At 43.5% G+C, this 26,810-nt stretch overlaps 1 protein-coding gene across 9 annotated transcripts in view; it reads right to left on the reverse strand.

The window, feature by feature from the left end:
* The window catches only part of MAST2 (microtubule associated serine/threonine kinase 2), a 219,843-nt gene that overhangs the window by 11,736 nt on the left and 181,297 nt on the right, over positions 1 to 26,810 (reverse strand). For 6 of the 9 annotated variants that reach the window (XM_053895900.1, XM_053895902.1, XM_053895898.1 and 3 more), the window contains 10 exons: positions 22,107 to 22,182; positions 19,520 to 19,540; positions 17,641 to 17,719; positions 15,732 to 15,886; positions 13,096 to 13,171; positions 9,526 to 9,735; positions 3,783 to 3,884; positions 1,477 to 1,609; positions 647 to 708; positions 295 to 377 (listed from right to left, as the gene is read on the reverse strand). In XM_053895900.1, coding sequence (XP_053751875.1) covers positions 295 to 377; positions 647 to 708; positions 1,477 to 1,609; positions 3,783 to 3,884; positions 9,526 to 9,735; positions 13,096 to 13,171; positions 15,732 to 15,886; positions 17,641 to 17,719; positions 19,520 to 19,540; positions 22,107 to 22,182 — 997 coding nt within the window. The remainder of the gene's footprint in view (positions 1 to 294; positions 378 to 646; positions 709 to 1,476; positions 1,610 to 3,782; positions 3,885 to 9,525; positions 9,736 to 13,095; positions 13,172 to 15,731; positions 15,887 to 17,640; positions 17,720 to 19,519; positions 19,541 to 22,106; positions 22,183 to 26,810) is intronic. The other 3 variants (XM_053895911.1, XM_053895896.1, XM_053895873.1) reach the window with 1 other exon arrangement.

A 26,810-nucleotide genomic window follows, 5' to 3' on the forward strand; every position in this document is an offset into this window, starting at 1 on the left:
TCTTCAATTTCCCAATAACACCAAGTCCTGAGGACACAGCTCAGACTTCCCCAGAGCTCACTACAGGGGGAGTGCTACCAAGAGAGGTGGGGACCTTGTCTGGGAAAGGAACAATGCCCACATGTCAGAGTAAAATCAACTCCTGTCTCTCCTGGACTCCTGGCTTTGGAGAGGGAGAGGGTCTATCCTGAGGCATCTGCTGCCCAGAGAATTGGGTATCATATACTTCTAGAAGGAAGAGTCCAAGGGCTGGCTTAGCTCCAGTCCTGGCTACACCCTCCCCTCTGCCTTTACCCATAGGCGCCATTGCTGATGAGCTTAATGGTCTCAAAGTCCTCTTCAGAGGGTGTCTTTTTAGTCAGAGATGCCCCACGGCCCTGGAAGACAAGAGCAAAGGCAGAAGGCAGGCATGCTTCTCAGAGCCCACGTGCCTGGGGAAGCTGAGCCCCAGGATCAGCTCAGCTCTTAGTCCTGCCGCGGCCCCAGCCCATTCTTCCTCAGTCAGGAGCTGAATGACTTCTGAGACAGTATGCACAACCACCCACTCCTCCATCCCTCCTTTAGATATTCTCTCACAGAGGACTCACAGGCCTTTGCTTCACAGGGCCCAGTCTCTGTGATTGGGGCAGAAGCTCAAGCTCTTTACCTCAACTGAATCATCTGTCTCTGGAGTGTCAGGACTGTCATAGCTGCTCAACTGGGCCATTTCTAGAAGCAAAGCAAGGGCACAAGAGAAAGGTGTGCACAGCAATGTCAGTAGTCCACTCACATCACATGAAAGGTACGTGCAAGGTAGGCATTAATATTTCCTGCATCTGTGTACTCCTGTGGCTCTATCCACAGAAGAGTCACAGCTTTTGGACTTAATTGCCAAATAATACTGCCACTCCTATTTCTAGAAGTCCAGTGCCATTCATAAGGCCTGGCAAATTCTAAAAAGTTTCACTCAAATTTAGGACAATTCCTGGAAAACAGGGCCCAAGGGTGGGCTATTGGTCCCTATCCTGCTTTGCCGGATGGGGTTGGGGAACAGAGAAGGCAGGAGCAGGATGAGCACAGACCAGGGACTTAGAAGCCCAGGGTTCATGAAGGGGCACAATGTGAAGCCCCGTGTCAGGACACATCAAAGACACAGGAGAACTTGTAAGGTGGCAGACAAGGAGGTAAGCATGCAGAGGAGGGAGCCATTTTTGAAAACGTAATTGTGGTCTTTTGTTGTTGACCTCTTTTGACATTCTAAATCCAACCCAACTGGCCTCACGCCAATCCAGATTGGGTTAATGTCAGGCAGATGTGAACAATTCTGAAGGAGAAGCTGTTTTCTGACAGAGAATACACGGTTCCTCTGATAGCCCTGAAGCCCCTGATGCTGAGTTGTGACCGTGTCCAATCTAAGTCTCTTCTCCAAGTGGCTTTCCTGAGGTTAGAGTTTGTTGGCTGTGGGGCCTCTTCACAGCCACCAGGCAGCATGCTCACCCTCTAGGGGATCCCGTGTGAGGCCCAGTTGACTAACGATGTAGCGGGGAATGTCACATTTAATCCCTTGTCCCTCTTTGGCATGGCCCTCGGCTGCTTCTAACAGGTGGTAGAACTCTTCAGGGTCAAACTCCTGTACCAGGGGAGAGAGGTGGTCAGTGGTGAGGGCTACAAGTGAAGGCTTTGGTTTTCACAGCACATACCTGGAGGAAGATGAACAAGAAGACTTTCTCTTTGTGATGGGACACCCCTGCTTCCGAATACCCAGAAACATCATGATTCATGGATCATGAGAATGGGTGTCTTCCAGGTGAGCTCCAGACTGGACACCCTAAGCATGTGTTGTCTTCCTCACACTAAGAACCAAAGCTTTTGGCTTCAAGATAGCTCAACCTATTCACCTGGTCCAAAGCCTTCTGCCAGCCAGATGGCACTATCACACACACACGCACAAGTACGTGCAGGCCTGCCTTCAAATATTTACCGAGCACCTCGTATGTGCTAGGACCGGAGTACTATGTGGACAGCACATGAGTCCTTGTCTGCACAGAGCACAGAATAGTAAGGATTCTATTTACTGAGTCCCTACTAAGTGCTACACTCTGGGCTAAACCCGGCTAACACCTCTATGACCTCAGTGAGGAAATCAAGGCCCAAATAGATGCACTGATTTATCCATGGTCACAGAGACAGGAAGGGACAGAGAGCCAACATTCAAACCCAGGCCTGACTCTAAGCCCTGTCCAAGCATGGACTTCATTTTCTTGAGGAAGAGGCCCTCTGCTTGACCACAAGTCCAGCTTCCACGGCTTCCCTCATCTCTGGTGTCAATATTTTGGAGAAACATCCACTGCCAGAGGAGAGTAATCTTACTCTCCTATGAATTTAAAACGTGGATTAATCTACTAGGCAAGATCTGGAAGTCCTTCTAACTTCTTATTCTTTCCTCAGTCCCTGGTCAGAGTGTCTGTCTCCTAAACCCCTAAAGCTCCTCCATCTACCTCTTCTCTGTGCCCCTACCACTGGCCTCCTCAGGCCACCCCTATCTGCACACGAACTGCTGCTTCTGGCTATTTGCCTGGTCATCCTGCCCTCTCTTCCAATTCACCATCCATGTTGCAACCACAGTAATCTTTCTCAGGAGTAAATCTGATGGAATGTTACTCATAAACAAATAGGAACCCATTAGTGATACATGTAACATGTATAAAACAAAACAAAACAAAACAAATTATGCTGAAAGAAGTCAGAACATACTACATAATTTCATCTACATGAAACTATACAAAGGGCAAACCTATCCACAGTGGAAGAGAGCAGATAAGCGGCTGCCTGGCAGTGGGAGGTGAGGGATGGGAGAGAGACTGACTGCAAAAGGCACAAGGGAACTTTTTGAGGTGAAAGAAATGTTCTCTATCTCAACTGCAGTGGTGATTATGCAGGTGTGTATATGTTAAAACTCATTGAATACATCAAAAATGATGTATTTTATTGTATATAAATTATGCGTTAATAAAGCTGGTTAAAAAAAGTAAATCTGACCATATCACATTCTTACCTAAACTTTCTGATGGCTCCAAGTGGCCCTCAGGATAAACCCAAACTCTGGAGCAGGGATCCTGACCCTCCATGATGCTGCCCCGCCTACCCTCCAGGTTTCTCCCTCACCAATTCTTCACACTCACCCTGTGCTCCATCGAATGCCCTTCCCGGGCAAACTCATAATCATCCTTCATGACCCCAAGCTTTGTGTCCTCTAAGGAGCTTTCACCAAACGTCCATCCCAAGGAAGACTAAGGCACCTCCTTCCTTCCCCATGTTCTTGTCACACTTTGGACTTCCCTCAGTTGCAACACTACTTGCAGTATCATAATTATTATTTCTACGTCTCCATGCCTCCTACCTGAGGCACTGAAAGACCAGCTCCACTACAGAGGGAGTACCTTAAGCTCAGGGACTCTGCTGTGTTTAAGTCTGTGTCTCCAGTGTGTGGCGTGGAGCAGGTGCTAAGTGCTGCTGCATGATGAACTGATGGACTCAACTTGTGCCAATGGAACTGGTCTATGCTCCTCACCGCCCAAAGCCCACTCACCTGGGGTCTGCTCAGTGTGTGGGGGTCAGACGAATACCCCTCAGGACCAGCCATTTTCCTCACAGGAACTCATTTGGGCCCAATGCCAGCATACCACATTTAAACAAGGACGTCAGCAGCAGAAATGACGGTGGTACTACCATAGTTCTGCTGTTAGCAGGATACTTCCTCTGTATGCCCCACCCCCTCCCAACCTTCTCTGGAGTCCACTCACCAGGCATTCCAAGAGCCGAGCTGGGCGGGCAATGACAATCATCAGCTTCTTCACCAACTGCATCACAAAAGCCACTTCTGAACTCTCTGAGCGCTCATGAGCCTGTAGAGAAGACAAAGGTTGGTTAAGCAATCCACTGGCACATCGTGGTTGGGCTAATGCAGGACTGGGCTGGGCAGAGTGGACTCTGGGGAGACACAAGTTGGTAGTACAGAGACTTCTGCAAAATGAAGGACTTGGGGAAGGCCTGTGTGCCATGAGAGACAGCAAGCCGCTCACAGGAACTGTGTGAACTTCAGGACACTACATGACACTGGGGAATGTCACAGAGACCCTGGCTCAAGAGACAACCCTCAGGGGAGTTTCATTGTTCACTCCCCACCCCAGGCAGAAGGTCAGGAATAGAAAGCCTTCAAAGCAGGAGTGATGCGACCAGACAGTATTTTAGAAAGATGGCTCTGGCTGTAGTGTGGATGGTGCACTAAAGAGCACAAGCCTAAAAGCAGAAAAACCCATTAATGGACTGCTGTAATAATGTGCATAGAAAAGGCATAAATCAAGGCATAAATCAAGGAACCACAGTCTGGGGCCATTTCAGAGGTAGATGACTGAGTACAGCGGAGGGTTGGATGAAGCAAGAAGAGAAGGGAACTGCAACTACAGTTTTAGGGAAAGTTCAGTGAATCCATAAATAAAATAGGAAATATAACAAGTAGTTCAAGTAAGGGAAGGTGGAGTTCCATTTTGGATTTGCAGAGTTTGAGGTACCTAGATTAGATACCCTATTGGGTATTTACTCAGCCCAGGAGCCTTTATCTTTTTTATGGAAACTGCTCTGACTTCTAGTAGCTACAATTGTATCGTGTGGCTGAACCTTCCATCCCACCTCCAACAGCTGACAAGTGTGGATTACTCTCCTAGGAATTTAAAAATGGACGGAAAGACAACTGTTATTGATCAGTGTGCTAGAAGAGTATAATCTACTGTTGGATGAAAAGGGATGGCCACATCTACCAAAGAGACCTAGGAAAAGCAGCACAGAGAAAAATGGCAGGAAGGGAAATCACCACTTCCTGAGCTTCCCACAGTTTCTGGTTTCTAGTTTTGGTTCCTTAAGACCAGGTTGCACTCCTGTCTTTAATTCTCTAAAACCCACACTTTTCATCTTTTTTTTTTTTTAATTTTTTTTTTCAACGTTTTTTATTTATTTTTGGGACAGAGAGAGACAGAGCATGAACGGGGGAGGGGCAGAGAGAGAGGGAGACACAGAATCGGAAACAGGCTCCAGGCTCCGAGCCATCAGCCCAGAGCCTGACGCGGGGCTTGAACTCACAGACCGCGAGATCGTGACCTGGCTGAAGTCGGACGCTTAACCGACTGCGCCACCCAGGCGCCCCCCTTTTCATCTTTATAATTAGTTTCTCCTTCCTGCTTAAACTACTTTGAGTTAGCTTTCTATTACTTACAACCAAAAAATACTAACCAATCTGGAAGTCGAAGTGGAGGAGTGGAACCAATAAACAGTGGACTGGAGCTCCAATACTGACCAGGGACTAAAGAGAACAGGGAGAGAAGCAGCCAGGTGGCTGTCCTCAACACATGGGTGACAATAGAAGGCACGGAAGATGAGGCTGTCAGAGAGCGTGTGAAGAAAGGAGGAAGAGGAGACCAACACTCAGGGCTGTACCCTGTGGAACATCAACATTTAATACTTTTATTTTATGTATTTTTTAAGTATTTTTCCCCCCCCAATAATCTCTACACCCAACATGGGGCTTGAACTCATGACCCCAAGATCAAGAGTTACATGCTCTTTTGACTGAGCCAGTCAGGCGCCCCCAAAGCCAAATGAAAAGCATTTAAGAGATGGGCAAAAAAGGAATTTGTGAAAGGGCAGCAAGACTGCAAGACTGGAGAGAACAGTGCCATGACCCCAAGTGGGGGAAAAGTCCAGGAGACAGATTCACACTGTAGAGCTCTGCAGAGTTGTGAAGAAGGATGAGGACGGAAAGAGGCCATAGGATCTCTTCGGCAACTGGTTGCTTTGTGGCAAGCTGATTGCTTGTTGACTTTAGCCTGAAACAGTGTTGTGGGATGGTGGGAAGGGAAAGTAGAAGGCAGAAGACTGAGCAGGTTGTTAGACTGAATGGGTTGTTAGTAAAGAAAACTAGCAAATAAAGACCATTACAAAAAAAACTGGTTATGAAATGAAGAGGGAGGCTGGGCACTATGTGAAATCTTGTTTATTCTTTTAAGACTTAACCCAAATAGCCACTTTGTGAACCCTCGCTGAGATCCTCTGCCTGTACCTCCCACCCCACCCAAACACATAAGAACAGGAACTAACTGCTCCCTCTTCTATGTTTTGTTTGTATACATGCCATGGTACCACATGTTTTTTGTTTTTTATTTTAGAGAGAGAGCAGGAGAGAGAGGGAGATGGGCACAGAGAGAGGGAAAGAGGGAAGGAGAGAGGGAGAGAGAGAGAGAATTTTAAATCCATGCATGGAGCCTGACTTGGGGTTCAATCCCATGATCCTGGGGATCATGTCCTGAGTGTCAGACATTCAACTGACTGAGCTACCCAGGTGCCCCCCACATGTTGTTTTACAATTAGTTGTCTGTTTCTACGGCTACACTGTAGAGCCTTATGAACAGAGACACTATGTCTTTTGTTCTTCCTTTACATGCTAAGACTAGCATAGTGCCTCTTACAGAGCAGATGCCAATGTTTGTTGATTAAATGTTTGAAAATATGATCTTAGGCTCTGGAATAAGACAAACCTGGGTTTGGGTTCTAGCTCTGTTACTTAAGAAATGAGTTACCTTTGGGGCGCCTGGGTGGCTCAGTCGGTTAAGTGTCCGACTGGCCCAGGTCATGATCTCGCGGTTCATAAGTTCAAGCCCCACGTCAGGCTCTGTGCTGACAGCTTGGAGACTGCAGCCTGCTTCGGATTCTGTGTCTCCCTCTCTCTCTGCACCTCCCTAGCTCACGCTCCCTCTCTCTGTCAAAAATAAATAAACTTAAAAAAAAATTTTTTTTTTTTTTTAAGAAATGAGTTACCTTGGGCTAACCTAGCTTCTTTAAAGCTTTGGTTTCCTCACCTGTAGACTTACAGAATAGTAGTACCTTACCTACAGTGTTGCTATGAAGATTAAATTAGATAAATTAAATGAGATAATGCAGTATCTAGTATGCATTAAGTGCTCTACAATAACAGTTATGTTTATTATTTTAAATATAAATTTTACCATGCCATTTTCCAAATTACAACCATTAATAATTTTCCCACTGCCTTTATGATAAAACCTAAGCTCCTCACAGACACTTCAGCCTTTGCCCATCCCTTCCTAATTTTCCCTGCAGGCATCCTTCACCTAGTCATGCCAAACTACTTTATCTGCAATTCCTGGAATGTCCCAAGTTCCTTTCACCTCTCAGAGTGGCCTGATTCCTGGGGCTGGCTGGTGCCAGCTGCCGGTGGGCAGACTGACCCTAAGTGGTTGTTCCTGTGTATCTTTTGATGACTCTCATGATGCATTTACTGTTTACATCTGTTTTGTTTACACAGGTTTGTAAATATTATTGCCTAAGATGTTTGTATATAACTTGTAGCTTTTATTTATTCAAAATTCACATGTTAATGACTTATGATGGTGTCCTACTCCCACCATTACGTGGTTAAAAAAGAAAATAGTTCCCCTCAAAAATTTTTTTAATGTGGAAACAATAACTTTCACAGGAGAAAAAAAAAAAAGGAAAAAAATAACAAAAAATTTTTCCCTAGTGAACTCCTACCTACTTGTCAAGACTCAACTTTTCCCGAACTCTCCATGCAGAGTCAGCATATCTTCCTCCGTGCTCAGAACTGACCTCTAATATTTAGTGCTCACCAATTTACAATTACTATAACACACAAAAGTGAGATAATTCACGTAGAGTACTCAGTGTAGTGTCTGGCACACAGTACACTTCAATAAATGACAGCTGTTCTTTTTACTTGTTGATGGGTCTGTAATCCCACTTAACAGCAAATTCCTTGAGCTGGAACCTGCAACAAACTTTTTCCTGAATTCCCAGGGCCTAGCAAATTAGGGAGCAGATGAACGCACTGACTCCATATTCAGTGTTCTTGCTGCACCAAACAACCTACTCCCAGGGGGACAGGAGTTTGGGAAAATGCCTGAAGGTTTTGGGCAAGGCTCTGACTTTAGCATTTTTGGAGATCAATCGTAGATATACAAACAACCTGGGAAGTCACTCTACCTTGATCCTTTGCCTGATGCCACAATCCCAGATTCCTATCCACTGTTGGAAAGTTATTCTTGAACAGAAACAAAGAGCTGCCAGGGATATGCATGAGAATTTAGTTGCCTAAAATCAAATTTCTACAATGTCTGAATTTAAGTATTATTCTTGAAATAAGAAAAAAAAAATTTGTAGAAGGAAGTAATTTTTCATCTATTAAATCAAAACTTTTCTCACTGTAACACTTGCCCACTGGGTTAACAGGGCTTTTAGAGAATGGAAAACAATCTGCTACCTATTATATATGAGAAATCTTCCAATATTTGACAGTAATAATCATGGTCATTTTTAATCATCTGTCTCTAGTTCAAGTGTTTCCTAATTAAAAAAAATAAACTCCCTGTTCCTAATTTCTAGACCAACACACTGAAGTCCTGTTTGATCATTAGCCCTGGGTTCTCAGCTCAGTTGGTACTACCCCAGAGCAAGGTCATAGGCCTAGAAGTAATAGGGGCCTGGACTAGGAAATACTCTAGTACATGAAGAGGTACATGTCCTTCCCGTTAAACTGTACTAATGGTGTAGTATAGGGCAACTGTCATTTGAGTGGGTAGGCATCCAACCACCTATTTGTAGAGGCCAACAGGAAAGCAAACTCTGGAGCATGAAGCAGTAGTTAAGAACTCACTGGACACTCTGGTCTTGACCATCTCTGGGTTATTTTATCTCTAGCCTCCTAGAGAAGACTTTTCACACTGGGGAGGATGGGGTCTCTAAATACCTAAATCCCTACTAACAAAGTTCTCACCATGTAAACAGAATGTCATCGAATAGATAAACCCATAGTACAAGCCCCAGCCTGTTTCCCCTTGGCTGAGCAGAACCAGTCTGAAGGCTCTGCTTATACCAGTATTTCTACTAGACAAAAACCCACCACAGCCGCTGGGGCCACTTTTAGGCTTTCAGTATTTTTTTTTTTTTTTTAATTTACATCCAAATTGGTTAGCATATAGTGCAACAATGATTTCAGGAGTAGATTCTTTAATGCCCCTTACCAATTTAGCCCATCCCCCCTCCCACAACCCCTCCAGCAACCCTCTGTTTTTTCTCCATATTTAAGAGTCTCTTATGTTTTGTCCCCCTCCCTGTTTTTATATTATTTTTGTTTCCCTTATGTTCATCTGTTTTGGGTATTTATAAACACTACCAATGTTGGAGCCTCAGGCAGAGTAATCAGAATCAGAAAAAGAAAAACCCCACAGAACCGAGTTCTCCTCACACCACACAGGCTTCTCTTAGCAATGCAGGGGACTGAGTAGGAACCAAAGTCCATCAGCAACCACACTCGGGGGTGGACTCTGCACATGAGTAAGGAGGTGGGGGCAAGCTGGCTGAGAAGACTGGAAACAAAATCTTAGCCTTAATCTTAGCTTGGAATTAATAATCCACTACCTCACAGAGAATTTACCAGAATTCCAGCACAAGGACACTCACATCTTGCAGAAGTTTCTCTAAATTCTCTTGAAGCTCATAGAAGTAGTGTGATGTAATGAGACGACTCCGAGATTTATCCAGGCAGTCTCGGGCCATCTCAATCACCTGATGATGAATAAAGCTCAAGGTTCCATCTGCCAAGGGCAACACACTGTCTGGAGTGTTGGAGGAAATGAATTCTGCAAGACGCTCTTCCATTTGTGCGGTGGCCTGCAAATAAAAGCAAGAAAAGTGACATTTCGCTTCTAGTTCCAGCTCACTTGGGAGCTCAGCCTGAAGGACCTGGTAATAACCTGAGGACAAGCTCTGTGATCCTGGTTTCCTGATGTTGCATTTGGGGAACCGGACAACTGGACATATGAAAAGATCACCGTCAGGTCAAGTCAAAACATTACAGTCAAGGCCCTCTCTCACGTGACCTTGCCTATCTCCCCCCACTTCTTGGAAGATGTGCTCTTTTGCTCTGAGGACCTGGAAGTGTTTGCTGCTCTCCCCCTTTAGCATGCTGCTTCATGCCTGTTCATGCTGTTCCCTGTATGTAGCTTTTTCACCTGCCAAGCCTGACTGGCAAACTCCTATCACTCCTCTAATCTCAGTTCACACATCACCTGTCTCTCCTCTGGGAAGTCTTTGATTCCTCCAGGCAAATAGGGTTTCCTTTCCTCCATGCTGCCACTGGACCTCCTTGTGTATAGGCACTGCTAGTTTCTAAACATTTCTCTAGACTGGGAATTATAAGTCAGAGAGAATTTGATTTATTTCAGGATCCTCTTACTTGACCTTAGGACTCAACTCAACTAAGCAGATGCTCGGAGAGTGTTTACTGAAGGTGTGAACCTGACTCCTCACGGACCCAGACCTTCAACAGAGCAGAACAAAAGTTTAGCTCAGAAGCCTCTGGGGGACCTAACTGCACACTCACGTCAAACGATAAATACACACCAGTTAACAAGTTCATAGCTGCCAATCTAGGACGTGGCCTAATCTTTCCTTTGCCACCAGATGGCAATTTCTGATTTCCAGTGTGTGTTTAGGTGGATATATGTGTGTCTGGTATTTTCATCATAAGCATTTTTGCCACATTTTTACTGTATAATTAATTGGCCATAAGGCAATTTTGCTGTATGAAAAAAATAACTGAAAAAGATAACTGGTTGACAGTTTGGTTTCATTTCTCCAAAAATGCAGTATTCCCATTTTGTATCATATAAACCTTAGCCTTCATAATGGTCTATACAGTGGCACCGAGTTTTAAACCCACATTTCCCATAGAACTTTGGAACATCTATAAACCGACATGTGACAACATGCTAAGAACAAACAGTGTGGAAGGCTTTCACAACAATACAGAACTCAGTTATAAATATGTACCCAAGTATTTAGAGAAACTGATACTTCTCTTAATGAAGGATGAAATTTTGGTCAAAAAAGAAAAAGCGTGATGCCAAACAAGGAGATGAATCAACAAGCAAAAACAAAATGTATAATACTATGACCAAAAGACTTTGAAGACAAATGCTTACATACAATCAACAAAATAAAATCAGTTATTTGTGCTGTATTGCAATTAATCTACACTATACATTTTGAATGTATGCAAATATTTTGTGTATTTTGTTTGCAAATAGCCTTTTAATTTTGTGATTTGTTTTTTGTGTTTCATTATGTTCTTTTCAATGAATGTCCCTCATTTATTTTTTGCGACCTTATCCTTTACAACAAAATTGCCCAATGGCCAATTAGTTATGTAGTAAAAGCGCTTATGGAAAAACTACCCAGAACTATGTATATAAACACACATCTAAGTACAAACACACACACACACACACACACACACACACACACACACACAGTATGTGGAGAGAGAGAGGAAACAGAAGGAAAGGAATCTTAACATTTTTTCTAACAGTTCGTCTTCACATGAATGACTTGGAGACATCCATACGAAACAAATATGCAATGTTAAAATGATAATATAACACCTAACATTTAAGCAGGAGGAGATGCATTTTAAACACTACACACTCCCAAATTTCTTTGTAAGGATCAAGCATAAAAAAATGATTTCCTAGGGGCTCCTGGGTGGCTCAGTCGGTTAAGCGTCTGACTTCAGCTCAGGTCATGATCTAACGGTTCGTGGGTTTGAGCCCCGCATCAGGCTCTGTGCTGACAGCTCAGAGCCTGGAGCCTGTTTCAGATTCTGTGTCTCCCTCTCTCTCTGCCCCTCCCCCACTTGCACTCTGTCTCTCTCTGTTTCAAAAATAAATAAACATAAAAAAAAAAAAGATTTCCTAGCTGTTCATTCTGCCTATCTTCCTCACTCTTACTCTCTAATGCCTGCTCCAAGGCATAGAAAGCACAGACCACAGGGCACTGGGCAACAAAGAAACAATAGCTCACACTGAGTGCTTATTATGTCCTGGGCACAGTTAGAAAAGCTTAATGTCCATTAACTTTCATAAACTCTCTATGAGATCAATACTCTTATTATCCCAAATTACAGATGAGGCAAATCAAGCTCAGAGAAGTTAAATAATCTGTCCGGGGTCATATAGCTAGTAAATGGTAGAAGCAGATTTGAACCCATTCAGTCTGGTTCCAGAAAGTGTGTCCTTCCTAACTGCTATGCTTCACTGTGTATGTCAAGAGGGAAAGTACAGGGTTTCATATCATTTCCCTAGGCCACCCATGTGTGTCCAGAAGACTATACTGGAGTCTAGAAAAAGGACACTCTCAAAAGAGTAGGAAACCAACTGTGCACTCCAGACCCTAGACACAGATGAACAGACCCAGGGAAGTCTGGACAGAGGATGAAGATAGAGGCTTGAGGACTCCATGCTCCTTGCTGTCATGGACAGGAAGGCTGAGTCAGTCCCTGGTTCAGACAGAGCTGGCTGTGTTCTGCAGGAATAGGGCCTGGCACGAGAAGACCAGGTCAGAATGTATAGGCGTGCTGTGTGCAAAAAGGGAAACAAGGGCCTTCGTTCCATACACTTGGTGGTTTCCAGCCAAACCATAGAGCTGTGAAACCTACTTCTCCACTATCCCAGGAGAGTAATCTGCCTTCCTCCTTCAGCATTTTCCTGCTTGAACACTCTGTCTCCCACTTTCCTGCTCCCTCTGGCCAACCTCCTGCCAGCCCAGCACACCTGTCTGCTGTGCATGCTATGGGCCTGGTAATGAGGCTCTGCTTAAGAAATCTGCATCAAAGGAACGTGCTCTCTGATAGCTAATTCCATTGTATGGGGACCCTGACTTACAGACCTGATGTGCATGGTTAGAAACAGGGTCCCCAGTTCTTCCCTTCCTCACTAACATATAGCAGAACATCTTTCTAACATTTCTCTCTAGATACCTCTCCAGGGAGTGAAGAAATATAGGCCCTGCAAGCATGAGCCCCAGACTCATAGTCCTCTGCTGCCTGCCTCTTCTCCAGCAGTCTGGAAGCCTTGTGTTTGTATCCTCCTCCTGCCGGGGACCTTTCTGCTCTTCTTGATTACCTATGGAGAGAGCATTCCATCCCCTCACCCTCAGTCTTCCCACTGGGGCAGCCCTCCTCAGAATCCTTACCTTGGGAAATCTTTCTTTGTACACATGATTCATCATTATTATTTCACTGTCAAAGGAAACTGGGGACCGTCCAGGACTAAATAAGAAAGAAACAACTGTGTTACTTCAGTGCCACGGAACTATCAAGAAGAAAGATGACCATTCCCAGAGTCCCACTCCCACAATGTCTGCAGAGTTCCCTCCCACTGTCTGCAGCACCCACACACTCCCACCTTAATGACTACTGACTTCTAGAGTCTTCCTTTTTCCTGAAGCTCCCAGCATACCTTGTTTAGCTCAAAATGCTGCCATCTGGAACTAGGCTACCTTCCTACAAGAAGCCTAGCTTTCACAAAGACCTTTGCCAGTGCCTGAAAAGGCCTAGAAAGGAGGAGACTACTCCTGAGACTATCTGTGGTCTTCCTAGGATGACCTCCCCCAGAACAGGACTCTCTGGGTCTTCTTTGCTTTGGCCAGTAGATTGAGTATACCCCAGCATGTTCTAGGAATCAAATCAAATCAAACCACCACCAAAACAGCCAAAGGAAGACAGTGTATACCTGTATCTTTTTCCAAACATGCTGGAGCCAATGAGGCTAACTTGGGCTCTGACCTGGGGGATAAATGAGGCCAATCCAGCTTATAGTGTGCTATAAGCCTGGGTCCTCTATACGTTCTCCTTTGACCCACGTGGGGTTACATCTTCTTAAAGGATTTCAAAGTTTGAGCCACACAAATGGATATTTGGGTCCTGTCCATTTTGGTGCCCCTGACATGTGACCCCAACTGAGCTAGGTTCAGAACTGTTCCTCTTTGCCTTTCCTCCCTGGTGTGGGGCCATGGTCTGCCTGCTGTATCATTATACATTACCAAGTATTTTAAGAGTAATACAGCAATGGGGCACTTGGGTGGCTCAGCTGGTTAAGCGTCCGACTTCGACTCAGGTCATGATCTCAGGGTTTGTGAGTTCGAGAACTGCAATGGGCTCTGTGCGGACAGCTCAGAGCCTGGAGCCTGCTTCAGACTCTGTGTCTCCCTCTCTCTCTGCCCCTCCCCTGCTCACACTCTGTCTCTCAAAAATAAATAAACGTTAAAAAAAATTTTTTTAAAGAGTAATATAGCAGGGATTTCCCTGAGATACTGTGGTCCCCTCAATCTCAAATGGCCTAAAATGTACCCTTTACCCTGTGGATTACGGAGAACACCAAGATTTGGGTGTTCCTCTGAGTGAGACAAAGAAAGGCACTGGGATCCACACTCCACAACCACTCATTTGTGTTTCTCATCCTCTACACTACAGTCCAGTGATCATCTTCATCAGTCTATGAATTCAAACCAGTCTTTATGGTATTGTTCGGCCCATTCCCCAATACTCATAGCAGCAACATTACCTGAGGCGATTCTTCCTGGGAGGCCATGCTCCTCTGGGTCCCCACCCCGAACATATTAACCAATTTATTATTTCCCAGGGGCTCTGGAAAGCTGAACTCAGTCATTAAAGTCATGCCCATTTTAATTTCCACCCTCTTCCTTAATCTGGAATTATGGTGCAATTTTATCAGCTAATGCCAAAGAAAAGAGTGAATTAGTCTAAGGATTCACAGACAAATCAGCTGCTACGGTTTGTTTGGTTTGATAAGCCCAGCTGAATCAGGGAAATGAGTTAGATTCAGATGGGCATTTAATTCTGCTTCTGAAATTGGCTTCTTCCCTAAGTCAGCCACAAGTGTCTTCAACAGCAACTTTTGTAGCTGGCCTAGTTCATATACCCTTGGACGGTGGGTTCTGCAGCCAGGTAAATGTCAGAACAGATCATACTATTACTCTCCTCTTACTGAATGGAGCTTAAAGTATATTTCTACTGCTAACTACTTTTTTTTTTTTTTAAATGTTTATTTATTTTTGAGACAGAGCATGAGCAGAGGAGGGGCAGAGAGAAAGGGAGATACAGAATCTGAAACAGGGTCCAAGCCGTCAGCACAGATCCCAACGCGGGGCTCAAACTCACGAACTGTGAGATCATGACCTGAGCCAAAGTCGGCCGCTTAACCGACTGAGCCACCCAGGCGCCCCGCTAACTACTTTTTTTAATGTTTACTATTTTTGAGAAAGGGAGAGACAGAGCACGAACGGGGGAGGGGCAGAGAATGAGGAGACACAGAATCTGAAGCAGGCTCCAGGCTCTGAGCTGTCAGCACAGAGGCTGACACGGGGCTCAAATTCATGAACCACGAGATCATGACCTGAGCTGAAGTTGGATGCTTAACTGACTGAGTCACCCAGGCAGCCCTCTATTGCTAACTACTTTCAAAGGGAAAAAGAGAGGGACCACTCGACAGCATCATCAGGTATGCTTGAGCGTCACTGGACTTAACTCATTTGAGCTGTGCCAAGGTGCTGTGCCAGGGGTTGGCAAACTATGGCCCACAGACCAAATCTGGCCCACTGCCTGTTTTTGTAAATAAAGTTTACAGAATGTCTGTGGGTGCTTTTGCACTACAACAGTAGAGTTAACTAGTTGCCACAGGGACTGTATGGCCTACAAAGCCTAAATTATTTACTATCTTGCCCTTTATAGAACATCTGCCAATTCCTATGCTGTGGAAACAGGCTGAGTTCCATTGGTCCTGGGGTAGCAGGCAGAGAGGACTCCTTACCTGAGGCTGCGAGAACGGGGCCGCATGGCTGGGGACTGCCGTCCCTCCTCATCTGGTACACTCTCTGTGCTGAAATGTTTCGTCAAAAAGTGCAGCTCATCAGCTGTAGGCTGGAAGGGCAACTGGTGAAGCTTTTCCTGTGAGGAACATGATGACTAAAGGGAAAAACATTAAAAAACAGCATTATAGGCATGTCTAAGTGCAGTCCAGGAACAGAGAGGACTTCCCAGTCAATGTGAACCCAAAGGTAACCAAAATCAGGCCTTCTTTGCTTTGTTCCTTTTAGTCTCCACTGTGTAGGATTCCCCTCTCTACTCCTTCAGAGCCTTTAGTCCTGAGGAAGCCAAGATACTAGGAGCTGACTTGAAAACAATTAAGAATTCCAAACATGGCCCAATGACTGAGATTCCAGACAAGGGCCCACTGCCAACCATAACAGACCTTTGAGGGAGCAAGCCGTGCTACGACAGGAATCCCACCAGATGCAGCAACTGCTGTGACAGCCCTATGCAGCACCAGAATCGGTGAAGTCCCCCTTTCCTGACAAGAGAGCAGGCAGATCTAACACCATTGGCTCAGTTTCCATTCACCAACTGATGAAGAATCTGGGGTTCAAATATCTAAATCCATTTAGAGTCAAAGCTGCAGCACCACACTGAGGAAACTGTTGCTACAAGTAAGCCTCAACACCAAGTGAAAAATCAGAACTTTTTTTGAGCTACCAGCATAGGCTTCTGTCATGGAATGCTATCACATGAAGCTGTAAATAGCTAGTGGGAGGTCTCCACAGGGCTCTGTCTTGGCCACATTTTTGGAAATAGTTTGTATAGAAATTGCAAAAAGTATCTTCACCCAACTGCCACTAAGATGACATAAAATTGGTTTTTTAAAGTACCCCAATAAAATAAGCTGCAGCCATGGGTTGAGTCTATTAAAATTTATTGAACAGGTATATGTCATATATATCTTTATCTTGCCTTAGGTTAAAAAATCATCATCTGAGTAAAGGGTTATAGGGAAAGGGATATTTACCAGGCAGAGATCTAAAGCTTAACTGCTGCTAAAAGACCAGTGAGATCTTTGGATTAATTTATGAGAAATATCTAGGTCAAGGGAGGAAATGATACTCCTTTTACCTGCTTGGTATTCATGAATATCAAAACTGCCTAGGAAGACCTGAAGAATGGCAGAAGACATGGGGAATGGGTCATCCAGCCTGCTGCCCAATCCAGCCTGCAAAGCCTATAATACTTACTATTTGGCTCTTTACAGAAAAAGTTTGTCAACCTTGTCATCCTGGCTTCAATTAAAACTTGCTCAATGAGGAAGACTCATTTTACCGTCAATTGTGCACAGCAGCAATTATGACATCTGTTGTGTTTTAGGCTAAACCTTCTCTAAAAGAAATATAACTAGAAGTTTTAGAGACAGGCTTAGCTTTTTTTGCTGATATATATCAAACTTCAATATAAAATATCATCCTTCCCTTCTTTTTGAAAGGAAAAGGTGAAAGAGGAGAAGGATGGTCCACCAGGCCTTTGGGACATGGGAGGGTCTATCTGCTCTTGGTTGCAGGTCTAGAAATAAGTTGGGGGAAGATTCTTACTTAGGATCCCCCATGTCTGGCAAAGCAAAAGTCCATCCTCAAGCCCTCCTCTAACTCAACTAGGAAAAATTGATGCCCAGAGAGCATGTTGGTTAGTTCTTTCCAAAGGTGTTTAATGTATTTGGCTATAGCTGTTAAGGGCCACCACTGCCCCACTAAGCCTCATCCCGAACAACCTGAGTTTGGCTTTGGCGGGAAAACTGAGAATCACTTTGCAGCACACTTTAAGGACAGGCAGCAATAATCTGTAGGGAAGTATTTCCTTGGGGTGACGGAGGTAGAGGCACAGATTTGGCTACTTACTGAGACAGTAGAGCTAGGAGTGTTGGTTCCATAGCCTGAAGAGGGCAAAGAGGCCAAAGACCAGCGCCGTCCATCAGTCCTATGTAAGATTAAGAATATTAGGCAGTTTCCACAGGACCCCACCCTGAGCCCTGGACCTGCCTGTCTTTCCATTAGCATTTTTTGGGCAGCTGGTTCACTGGTAGGCTCTTCTTGGTCTCTACACAGTACTGCTCGGTCTAGTACATGCTTTCATGTTTCTCTCCCACATGGGGTCTATGGTTGTGTGTTTTCCACTGCAAAGACAAACATCTCTGACTAAAAAGAAGTCTGTGACTTTGAATAAGAACATCTGGTATATAATACTGCGATTCTGAAATAAAAATCTTTATACTCTCAACCTATTTACTTTTAGAGAAGCAATGACAGAGGGCTCCAGCTAAAGGCATCACCACAAGGAGAGAACTGCCACTGAAATGCAGCTATTCCTTTTTCCGAGGACTCCATGTGAAAGGCTCTTTGATCTTCCCAGGCCACTGGGTTGATAAGGAAGAAGTGGATCACCATCTGTGTCTGAGTATGAATTAATCATTGGCAAACAGTCCAAGGTTACTTAAGATCCATTAGGGCCTATAAAACCAGTCTTTGAGAATGTTTGTAAAGAGTGACAGTAACCTCATGAAAGAAGAGTGAGGTGGCACAACCTTGGCTGTGTATAAGATTTTGGAGTGGGCTTCCTGCTGCTCTTGAGAGGATGCACCTCAAAGCTCTCATCACAGAGAACCACTTATCTGCTTTGCTGTGGAGGAGAAAGAGCAAGCAGGTATCTGGTTTGAAGCTTTTATTACATGGACAAGTGATTCTTTCCTGGACTATGGGATGTGCTGTTCGAAAAGTGTTTTTTCTTATGAAGCCTGGGGGGATAGCCTGGTCTGGCTGAAGATGGAGAAAATTTCTTTGCTGCTCCCACAGAACCTTAGAACATTAGCAATGGAAGACGTTTAGAAGTTAAATACCCTCAATCTTTGAGAAAACACTAAGGTCCAGGAATTTGGGTGATTTAGTCCAGACTTCACAGTTAAGGGGAGTGGGGAGAAGCAGGGAGAGAAAGGAGAAAAAAGAGGACTCAATCTTGCCAGGTCTTTCCCTTTTGAAGCATTCCTCTCCACCCCCACCAATACTCAGCAGCTTTTCCTACTATATTCTGCAAGGGGACAGTCCAGGGTTCCATGCCACATGCACCTGATTCAAACTTCATGCCACCCAGGCAGCTAGTTCTGCTGGAACCTAGTCTCTGAGGCAAAGAAATGTCCAGGAGGCTGCCTAACATGATGTTCTCTCTGACCTCTTTGTTGGGTCCCAAGAGCTCTACACAAGAAAGCAAGTCAGTTCCAGGAAAACAGAGCTCACCAAAGACAGTATTAGTCTAATTCAGTGAGGAATTTCCCAAACCCTTGTCAAATAGACTTTTTCACAGATCGTTTTTCTTTCTTTAGATAGAAATGCAAACAAACTGCAGGGCAGCCATTTTCTGTAATCCGAAGAGCAAGGGCTACCACAGTCAGAAAGAAATGCCACTACAGGATGCCTCCATCTCCTCTGCCTGGTCATCTCATTCGGTGACTGAGGAAATTTGTGGGAATGAGGGTGACTTGTTCCTAGGCTCAGAAACTTGGAATTATTCAGCAATTCTTGCCTCTAAGTGTATGGGCTCTGAGCCTTGGTTCCAGCAGGGGGTTCCCTTAGGGCCTCTGTGCTAGATATGAAAGGCCAAATGTTCATACCCACAGTCAGAAAGACTCATCACAACCAGTTCTCACCAAGCACAACATCAAAAACCATATTGTCTGGCCATGCATAGCAGTTTCCCAGTCCCTCTCCCCATCAAGTCCACTATTACCTGTCTGCTCTGTGGCCATGGCTGTAGTGAAAAGACATATATTATAATGAGAATCATATGGAACCAGAGAGATTGATCTGTTTGACCCCTGGCACTGGGTCATGCTTGGCAGGGGCAAACTTTGTTTAGGAATGTGTGGAAGTTTGAAGTGAAATTGTAGGATTGATAGACCTATCCTTAGCATTTCATCAAATCTGTGTTTTGTGTGATATTGCAAACCCATGTGGTCCTACAAGGCTCAAGTTAGACCTTAGCAACCTAGCAAAAACAATTTCTGAGTACCATGTTTGTAGGGTTGAAGTCCCCTTCTCCACCCCTACCAAAACCTAGCTGCTTTTCCTACTATGTCCTATTATGGGGACAGCCCAGAGTTCCATGTTCCATGCACATGACTCAAACTTTATGCCACCCAGCACAGAACTATTTGGATCTCAGTGGTAATACCAGGCCCAGAAATCCCCTAGCTGATCCTACTCCTAAAGCCCAGATAATGAAGCAGAGTCAAGGGCACCAATGGAACATGTTATTCCTTCTGCCTAAAATGGTCTACACCCATATTCTCACTTTCAACATGCAGGCTCCTTCTTATCCTTCAGGTCTTACCTTGAAAGTCAGACCCCTTCAGAAAGGCCTTACATGACCACCCCGTATATATTCTTTAGCCCCATTCCCTTCCTATGCTTTCATGCAGCATCATGTTCTTTCCTCTCATGTTGCTTATCACAGTTTATAAATGTTTGCTTGTTCATTATTCTTCCCCATCACCCATTCAAACAATAAGAGCTGAGTGAGTACTTATTATACACCAGGAGACACCGCTTTCAACATATTAAGGCATCTCTATTAAAGATACTTTTATTCTGGTTGAGAAGAGATAGAAAACAAGCACATAAGAAAATATCAGGTATTGAAAAGTGCTTGTTTGAAAATAAAACTAGATGATATGATGGAAAATGAGCGGGCTCCTTTATATTGCATGGTTAGTGAAGGCTTCCTTGATAAATTGACATTTAAGATGAGAAATGAAAGACAAGAAAGAGTTAACAAAGTGAAGATCTGAGAAAACAGCATTCCTTGCAAAGGGAACAATAGGTGCACAGACTCTATTAAGTCTACTATGTTTCAAGCAAGTAGGCACTATGGTGTGGGTTTTTTTGTTTGTCTTTTATGGTTATTTTGTTACCACTACATAACTAGTTACCCAGCATAGTGCCTGGGGATACTGGATGCTCAGTAAATATTTACTGAATGAATGAGAAATGACTCAATACCACTTAAAGAGATTGGTCACAGATCTTGCTGTCTCAGCACAGATGTAATCTGAGGCTACAGTTCACACACAAGATAGGAAGTCTGGGGAAGAAACACTTTCCAACTGGACTAGGAAAACAAATGCATCAATCCAGCATATTACTATACTGGAAATGCTCCTAAATAGATGCCTGGGTAACTAATTTTAAGTTACACAAGGTAGGAGAGATCTGTCCACGGGACAAACTTAGATATTTGTTTTGAATAAGGCAACTGGGTCAGGAGGAGCACCCAAGTCAGCTATCCAATTTTTCCCAACCTATCCATGTCCTTTTCAGCTATAGAGAATCGTGGAGAGGAAAGGGGTGGATTTCTTCTGGGTCCTCATTTGAATGGTGAGTTAATGCTGTTTGGAAGAATGTGCTCTTTTTCTATTATCTCTTTTTAAAAAGGAGTCTAAGTATAGAAACTGCTCTGGCCTCAAGCTGCAAATATCATTCTGTGTCCACTAAAGGTTCCAAATCTGGAGCCATGATTTTTCTGGAGGACTTAATGCCAAATGCTGATTCTAACCAAAAATACTTTTAAAAATAAAAAATAAAACCAGAGAACATGAACTCTGCCAAGAAAGAATTTTAGAAAAATTTTTGAAAAGTAAGGCTTTTTCCATTTTATATGGAGCCATGGTATGTAGTTTGGATGAACTCATCTCAATCAGCTCAGTACTTCTCAAGAGGCCCTGACAATGGGCTGGGCTGTCAGGATTGCTACCACTTCCAGGAATAAGTTTGTATCACTTCCAGAGGGTGAAATGCCAGGAGGAATATAAGCATGGCCTTTTAATGCAACAAATCTTTCTAAATTCATGAGAGGATAAGTGAAGACTCTGTAATCTCTTTATCCCCCAGGAAAGATCCTTTCAACTCCTCAGAATTAGCTGAGTAAGAGGAGTAAGAGTAAAACCTTGGGTCCCTTTGAGAGGAGAGGCCATTTTCTCATTGATCACACTAGGATAGCTCTCAGTCAAGAGTATAATGTTTCAGAACATATCCTCAGCAAACCAGAGACTTGTGTTCAGGTTTGTAAAAATAAATCCACACTTCTTATATCTACTTGTCCATTCAAACTAAATGCAACTACTAGGGCTTTTTAGAAAGCAAAACGTGAACAAGATGATTATGACATGGGTGAGGAAAGCAGGGAAGGAATTTTGATGGCTGACTGCCCAGGTAACACACTTGAAAGGCAGTACCTCAAAGGAAGAAGTCAACATTTAACTGACATTCATCCAAATGCCACACATGTTTGTCACAGAGGAGGTTTTCTATCAACTTACCTACGGGCAGGAACAAAGGAAAAGTGAGCAGGTGCATTTGGAGAGAAATTCCGGGGACTATCCAAAGGACTGTTACCTGTGGGTGGGAAAAGGAAAAGAAAGCCTATATGAGGTCTGTTTCTGAGGACTGTGACAACCTTTAGAGAAGAAATCTCCCCCTAGTATCGGCAATTAGCACTCACATAGTTGTGTTTTCAGGCTTACCATTAGTTTAATGATTCTCTCTTTGTAAAAGTCTGGTAGTCCAGAGGTTTCTTCCTTGTTCCCAAGTTGCCTGTAACCATCTATGTCTCTCAGGCATCCATTCTAGTTCCAGCGGCAACTTGTCAATTTCCTGCCCTCCTAGGAACACCTCAGGCTCCAATCTGCTTAGTCAAGTTACCCCAACTTTCCAAAGGCTTAAAGAACTCATTTGGTGCAGATGGCATGGCCAAATGCTCAAACATTTCTCAAAGGGCAACAGGACTCCTGGTCTAAAAGTCTCTTGCACATATATCTCCACACACTGCATCCAAGGCTAACCAAGAAAAATGCATGCTTAAGAGAAACTTAAGTTCTTTGGTGACGACTTAGGATAGCAACATTCCTTAAAAAAGACCATACACAAGGGCCAAGTCTGTAAAGCATGCCCAACTTCCTCACAGTATAGGAATTAACTCCATTTTCCCTTATTAGTTTTCACATGTCCCCTGTAACTTGCTAACCTACAGACAGAAGGTTTGAACAAAACTATGGTTACCTTTGCACTAGTTACAACAGTTCTTGGACCTAAGACTGCCATACTTCTCTGGTCTAACTCCCACCTGGGGGGTTGTATTCAGAAGCTCCTAGATGGCAGAAGCTGTCAATGTGTCTCTATACAAAGGGCCATGTCAAACCAAGTACCATACTCCATTATGTGCTGACTACTCTGCCAATCTCTGTCTGCCTCCCACTTCTGTACTCACTTCCCCACACAGCACCTCTGCGATGATCATGTAAAGCCACTCTCAGGACACCTAGCTGGCTTAGTGGAGCAATGTGACTCTTGATCTCAGGGTTATGGATTTGGGCCCCACATTGGGTGTAGAGATTACTTAAAATATTTAGATGGCACAAAAACAGACACTCAGATCAATGGAACAGAATAGAGCACCCAGAAATGGACCCACAAATGTATGGCCAACTAATCTTTGACAAAGCAGCGAAGAATATCCAATGGAATAAAGACAGTCTCTTCAGCACGTGGTGCTGGGAAAACTGGACAGCAACATGCAGAAAAATGAATCTGGACCACTTTCTTACACCATACACAAAAATAAACTCAAAATGGATGAAAGACCTAATTTTAAGACAGGAACCCATCAGAATCCTCAAGAAGAATGGCAAAAACCTCTTTGATCTTGGCCGCAGCAACTTCTTACTCAACACATCTCCGGAGGCAAGGGAAACAAAAGTAAAAATGAACTACTGGGACCTCCTCAAAATAAAAAGCTTCTACACAATGAAGGAAACACTCAGCAAAACTAAAAGGCAACCAACAGAATGGGAGAAGATATTTGCAAACAACATATCAGATAAAGGGTTAGTATCTAAAATCTATAAAGAACTTATCAAACTCAACACCCAAAAACAAATAATCCAGTGAAGAAATGGGCAAAAGACATGAATAGACACTTCTCCAAAGAAGACATTTGATGGCCAACCGACACATGAAAAAATGCTCAACATCACTCATCATCAGTGAAATACAAATCAAAACCACAATGAGATACCACCTCACACCTATCAGAATGGCTAACATTAACAACTCAGGCAACAACAGATGTTGGTGAGGATGTGGATAGAGAGGATCTCTTTTGCACTGCTGGTGGGAATGCAAATTGGTGCAGCCACTCTGGAAATCAGTATGAAGTTTCCTCAAAAAATTAAAAATAGAACTGCCCTAAAACCTGAAAGGGCGGGCCTACGCTGGCCGACTCCATCTTGTTCTGTGTCCTTCACCTTGACCACACCTCCTCCCCTTGAGTAACCCCCCCCCCCACCTGCCTAACAGGACTCGGACCCTTCCCCAGCCAATCAGCTGAGGCCACAGCCATTACCTCGCCAACTGCCCCTAGGCCCCAATAAAACCTTTGTCCTTTTGAAACTCTCTCTCCCCAGCATCTCACCGCTGCGTTGGTGCAGGTAGGGGATTGAGCTCGAGCTAGCTCGAATAAAGGCTCTTTTGCTTCGGACTCCGCTCCCTAGTGGTCTTTGGGGATCACGAATTCTGGGCATAACAAACCCAGCAATTGCACTACTAGGTATTTATCCAAGGGATACAGGTATGCTGTTTCAAAGGGGGACATGCACCCCCATGTTTATAGCAGCACTGTCAACAATAGCCAAAGTATGTTAAAAGCCCAAATGTCCATCGGTGGATGAATGGATAAAGATGTGATGTATATATACAATGGGGTATTACTTGGCAATCAAAAAAAAAATGAAATCTTGCCATTTGCAACTACATGGATGGAACTGGAGGGTATTATGCTAAGTGAAATTAGTCAGAGAAAGACAAAAATCATATGACTTCACTCATAAGAGGATTTTAAGACACAGAACAGATGAATACAAGGGAAGGGAAACAAAAACATAAAAACAGGGATGGGGACAAAACATAAGAGACTCTTAAATATGGAGAACAAAGGGTTACTGTAGGGGTTGTAGGAGGAGGGATGGGCTAAATGGGTAAGGGGCATTAAGGAATCTACCCCTGAAATCACTGTTGCACTACATGCTAACTAAATTGGATGTAAATTAAAAAATAAATAAAATAAAATAAATCTAGAAAACAATTATAAAGTAAATAAAGGCACTCTCTATGGGAAAACTAATTAGAAAGAGGCATTTTCATGGGATTCCCATGCTCTGTGTCTAGGACTATCTCTTATGATCTATTCCTATCTCCTGGCTACCATGGGCTACCAGGATGTGAGAGAAATGATCTGCAGTAGTTGCTTCCTTAGCCAGGACTTAATAAGTGTCAGGCCTCCTCAGAATTATTGAAGCCTTTAAAAAAAAACAAAAAAACAAAAAAACAAATCTCTGTTCTTTTAAAATAGTGTCATCTCAAAAATTAACACGTTCAGTTTGATCCTTGAATGTAAAGCTAGATGCCCTTTGTTTGTTCCCCAAACTACTCAACTAAAGCCTCAAGAAATTCCTGAATATGGGTATCCTACAAACAATGACTGCCCTTCCAAGGAATACCTGTGGTGCTGGTTACACAGTAGGACAGAAAGAATCTTCCAGGTGCTAACAGTATTGTTAGGGATTCAAAACACACACACACATGTCAAAAATAACTAACACTAAGAGGAAAATAAATCCTGCAAATCCTCATCATCAAACACCATCATTATCAGAGTATGACTAAGCTATGAGACAACTTCAAGCAGCCTACTAATCCTCAAAGAAGAGAGTGAAGGATACAGAAAACACAGTTGAAAAAATAATGGCTAAAATTTTCCTAAATTTGATGACAAAAAAATTGCACAAACATATACAAATGTGAAATCCAAGGATTTCCAAGAACTCTAAGCATGAGAAAGAGGAAGAAAACTATACCAAAGCACATTATAATCAAATTGCTCAAAACTCATGATAAAAAGAAAATCTTAAAAACAGTTGGGTAGTGGGTGGTAAAGACGTGTTATATAGAAAGGAACAAAAAAGATAAGGATTATAGCATATTTCTTACTAAAATCAATGTAGGAATACAATGGAGCAATATCTTTGAATCATGGAAGGAAAAACAAACCCTAGGAACCTAGAATTCTATGCCCAGCTATCGTGTAATAAAGAATTTGGTGGCTTTTGTCCCCAGTTCCTGGGAGTGAGCCTTTAAAACCTTGGAATTTCCCAAGTGAGAGGAGTGTCTTTGTTATTCATGGTGGGGCCTGATAGTTTATGCAAATGAAATGACTCAGGATGGTGGCTGGCCAAACCAGAAAGACCAACCATGTGGTTAGAGGTTAAGCCATTTGTTATCAATTTGACTTCCAAGGAATGGAGGGGGAGCTAGAGACTGAGTTCAATCACATATTCAATGAGTCCATCAATCATACCTACATAATGAAACCCCAATAAACACTCTGGACACCAAAATTTGGTAAGTTTGCTGGCTAATAGTCTGCATATTGTTACATATCAATGTGCTGAGAGGGTGATGGATCCAGACTTCATAGGGAGAAGGCACTGAAAGCTTCACATGTGAGACCATCCCAGACCTCATTTTATGAATCTCTTGTGTGATGGTTCTGATTTATATCCTTTTTTCCCCCCTACCAATAACACTCTATTTGTAAGTACAGTCCTTTCCTGAGTTCTGTGAGTTGTTCTACTGAATGGCAAGAGGTACTGGGAACCTTTGAATTTATATCTGGTTGGTCAGAATTATGGGTGGCCTGGGAACTCCAAGCCTGCAGCTGGGTGTCTAAAGTAATGTCAATTTTGTGGAGGACTATGTCCACAACCTGTAAAATTTGGCTTAATTCTGGGTAGTTAAGAGTCATTGTAACAGTGAAAATATTTTTTAACAACAAGGTGAAATATCTTCTCAGATAAAAAAAAAAAATTCCTTAACAACAGACTGCACTACAAGTTTAAAAAAATGTTTTTAAGTCCTTTAGGAACAAATAAAATGATACCAGGTGGAAATATGGATCTATACAAAAGGAT

This window comes from Panthera pardus, unplaced genomic scaffold (genome assembly GCF_024362965.1).
Source record: "Panthera pardus isolate Hobbes unplaced genomic scaffold, ASM2436296v1 HiC_scaffold_11, whole genome shotgun sequence".
Taxonomy (NCBI): domain Eukaryota; kingdom Metazoa; phylum Chordata; class Mammalia; order Carnivora; family Felidae; genus Panthera; species Panthera pardus.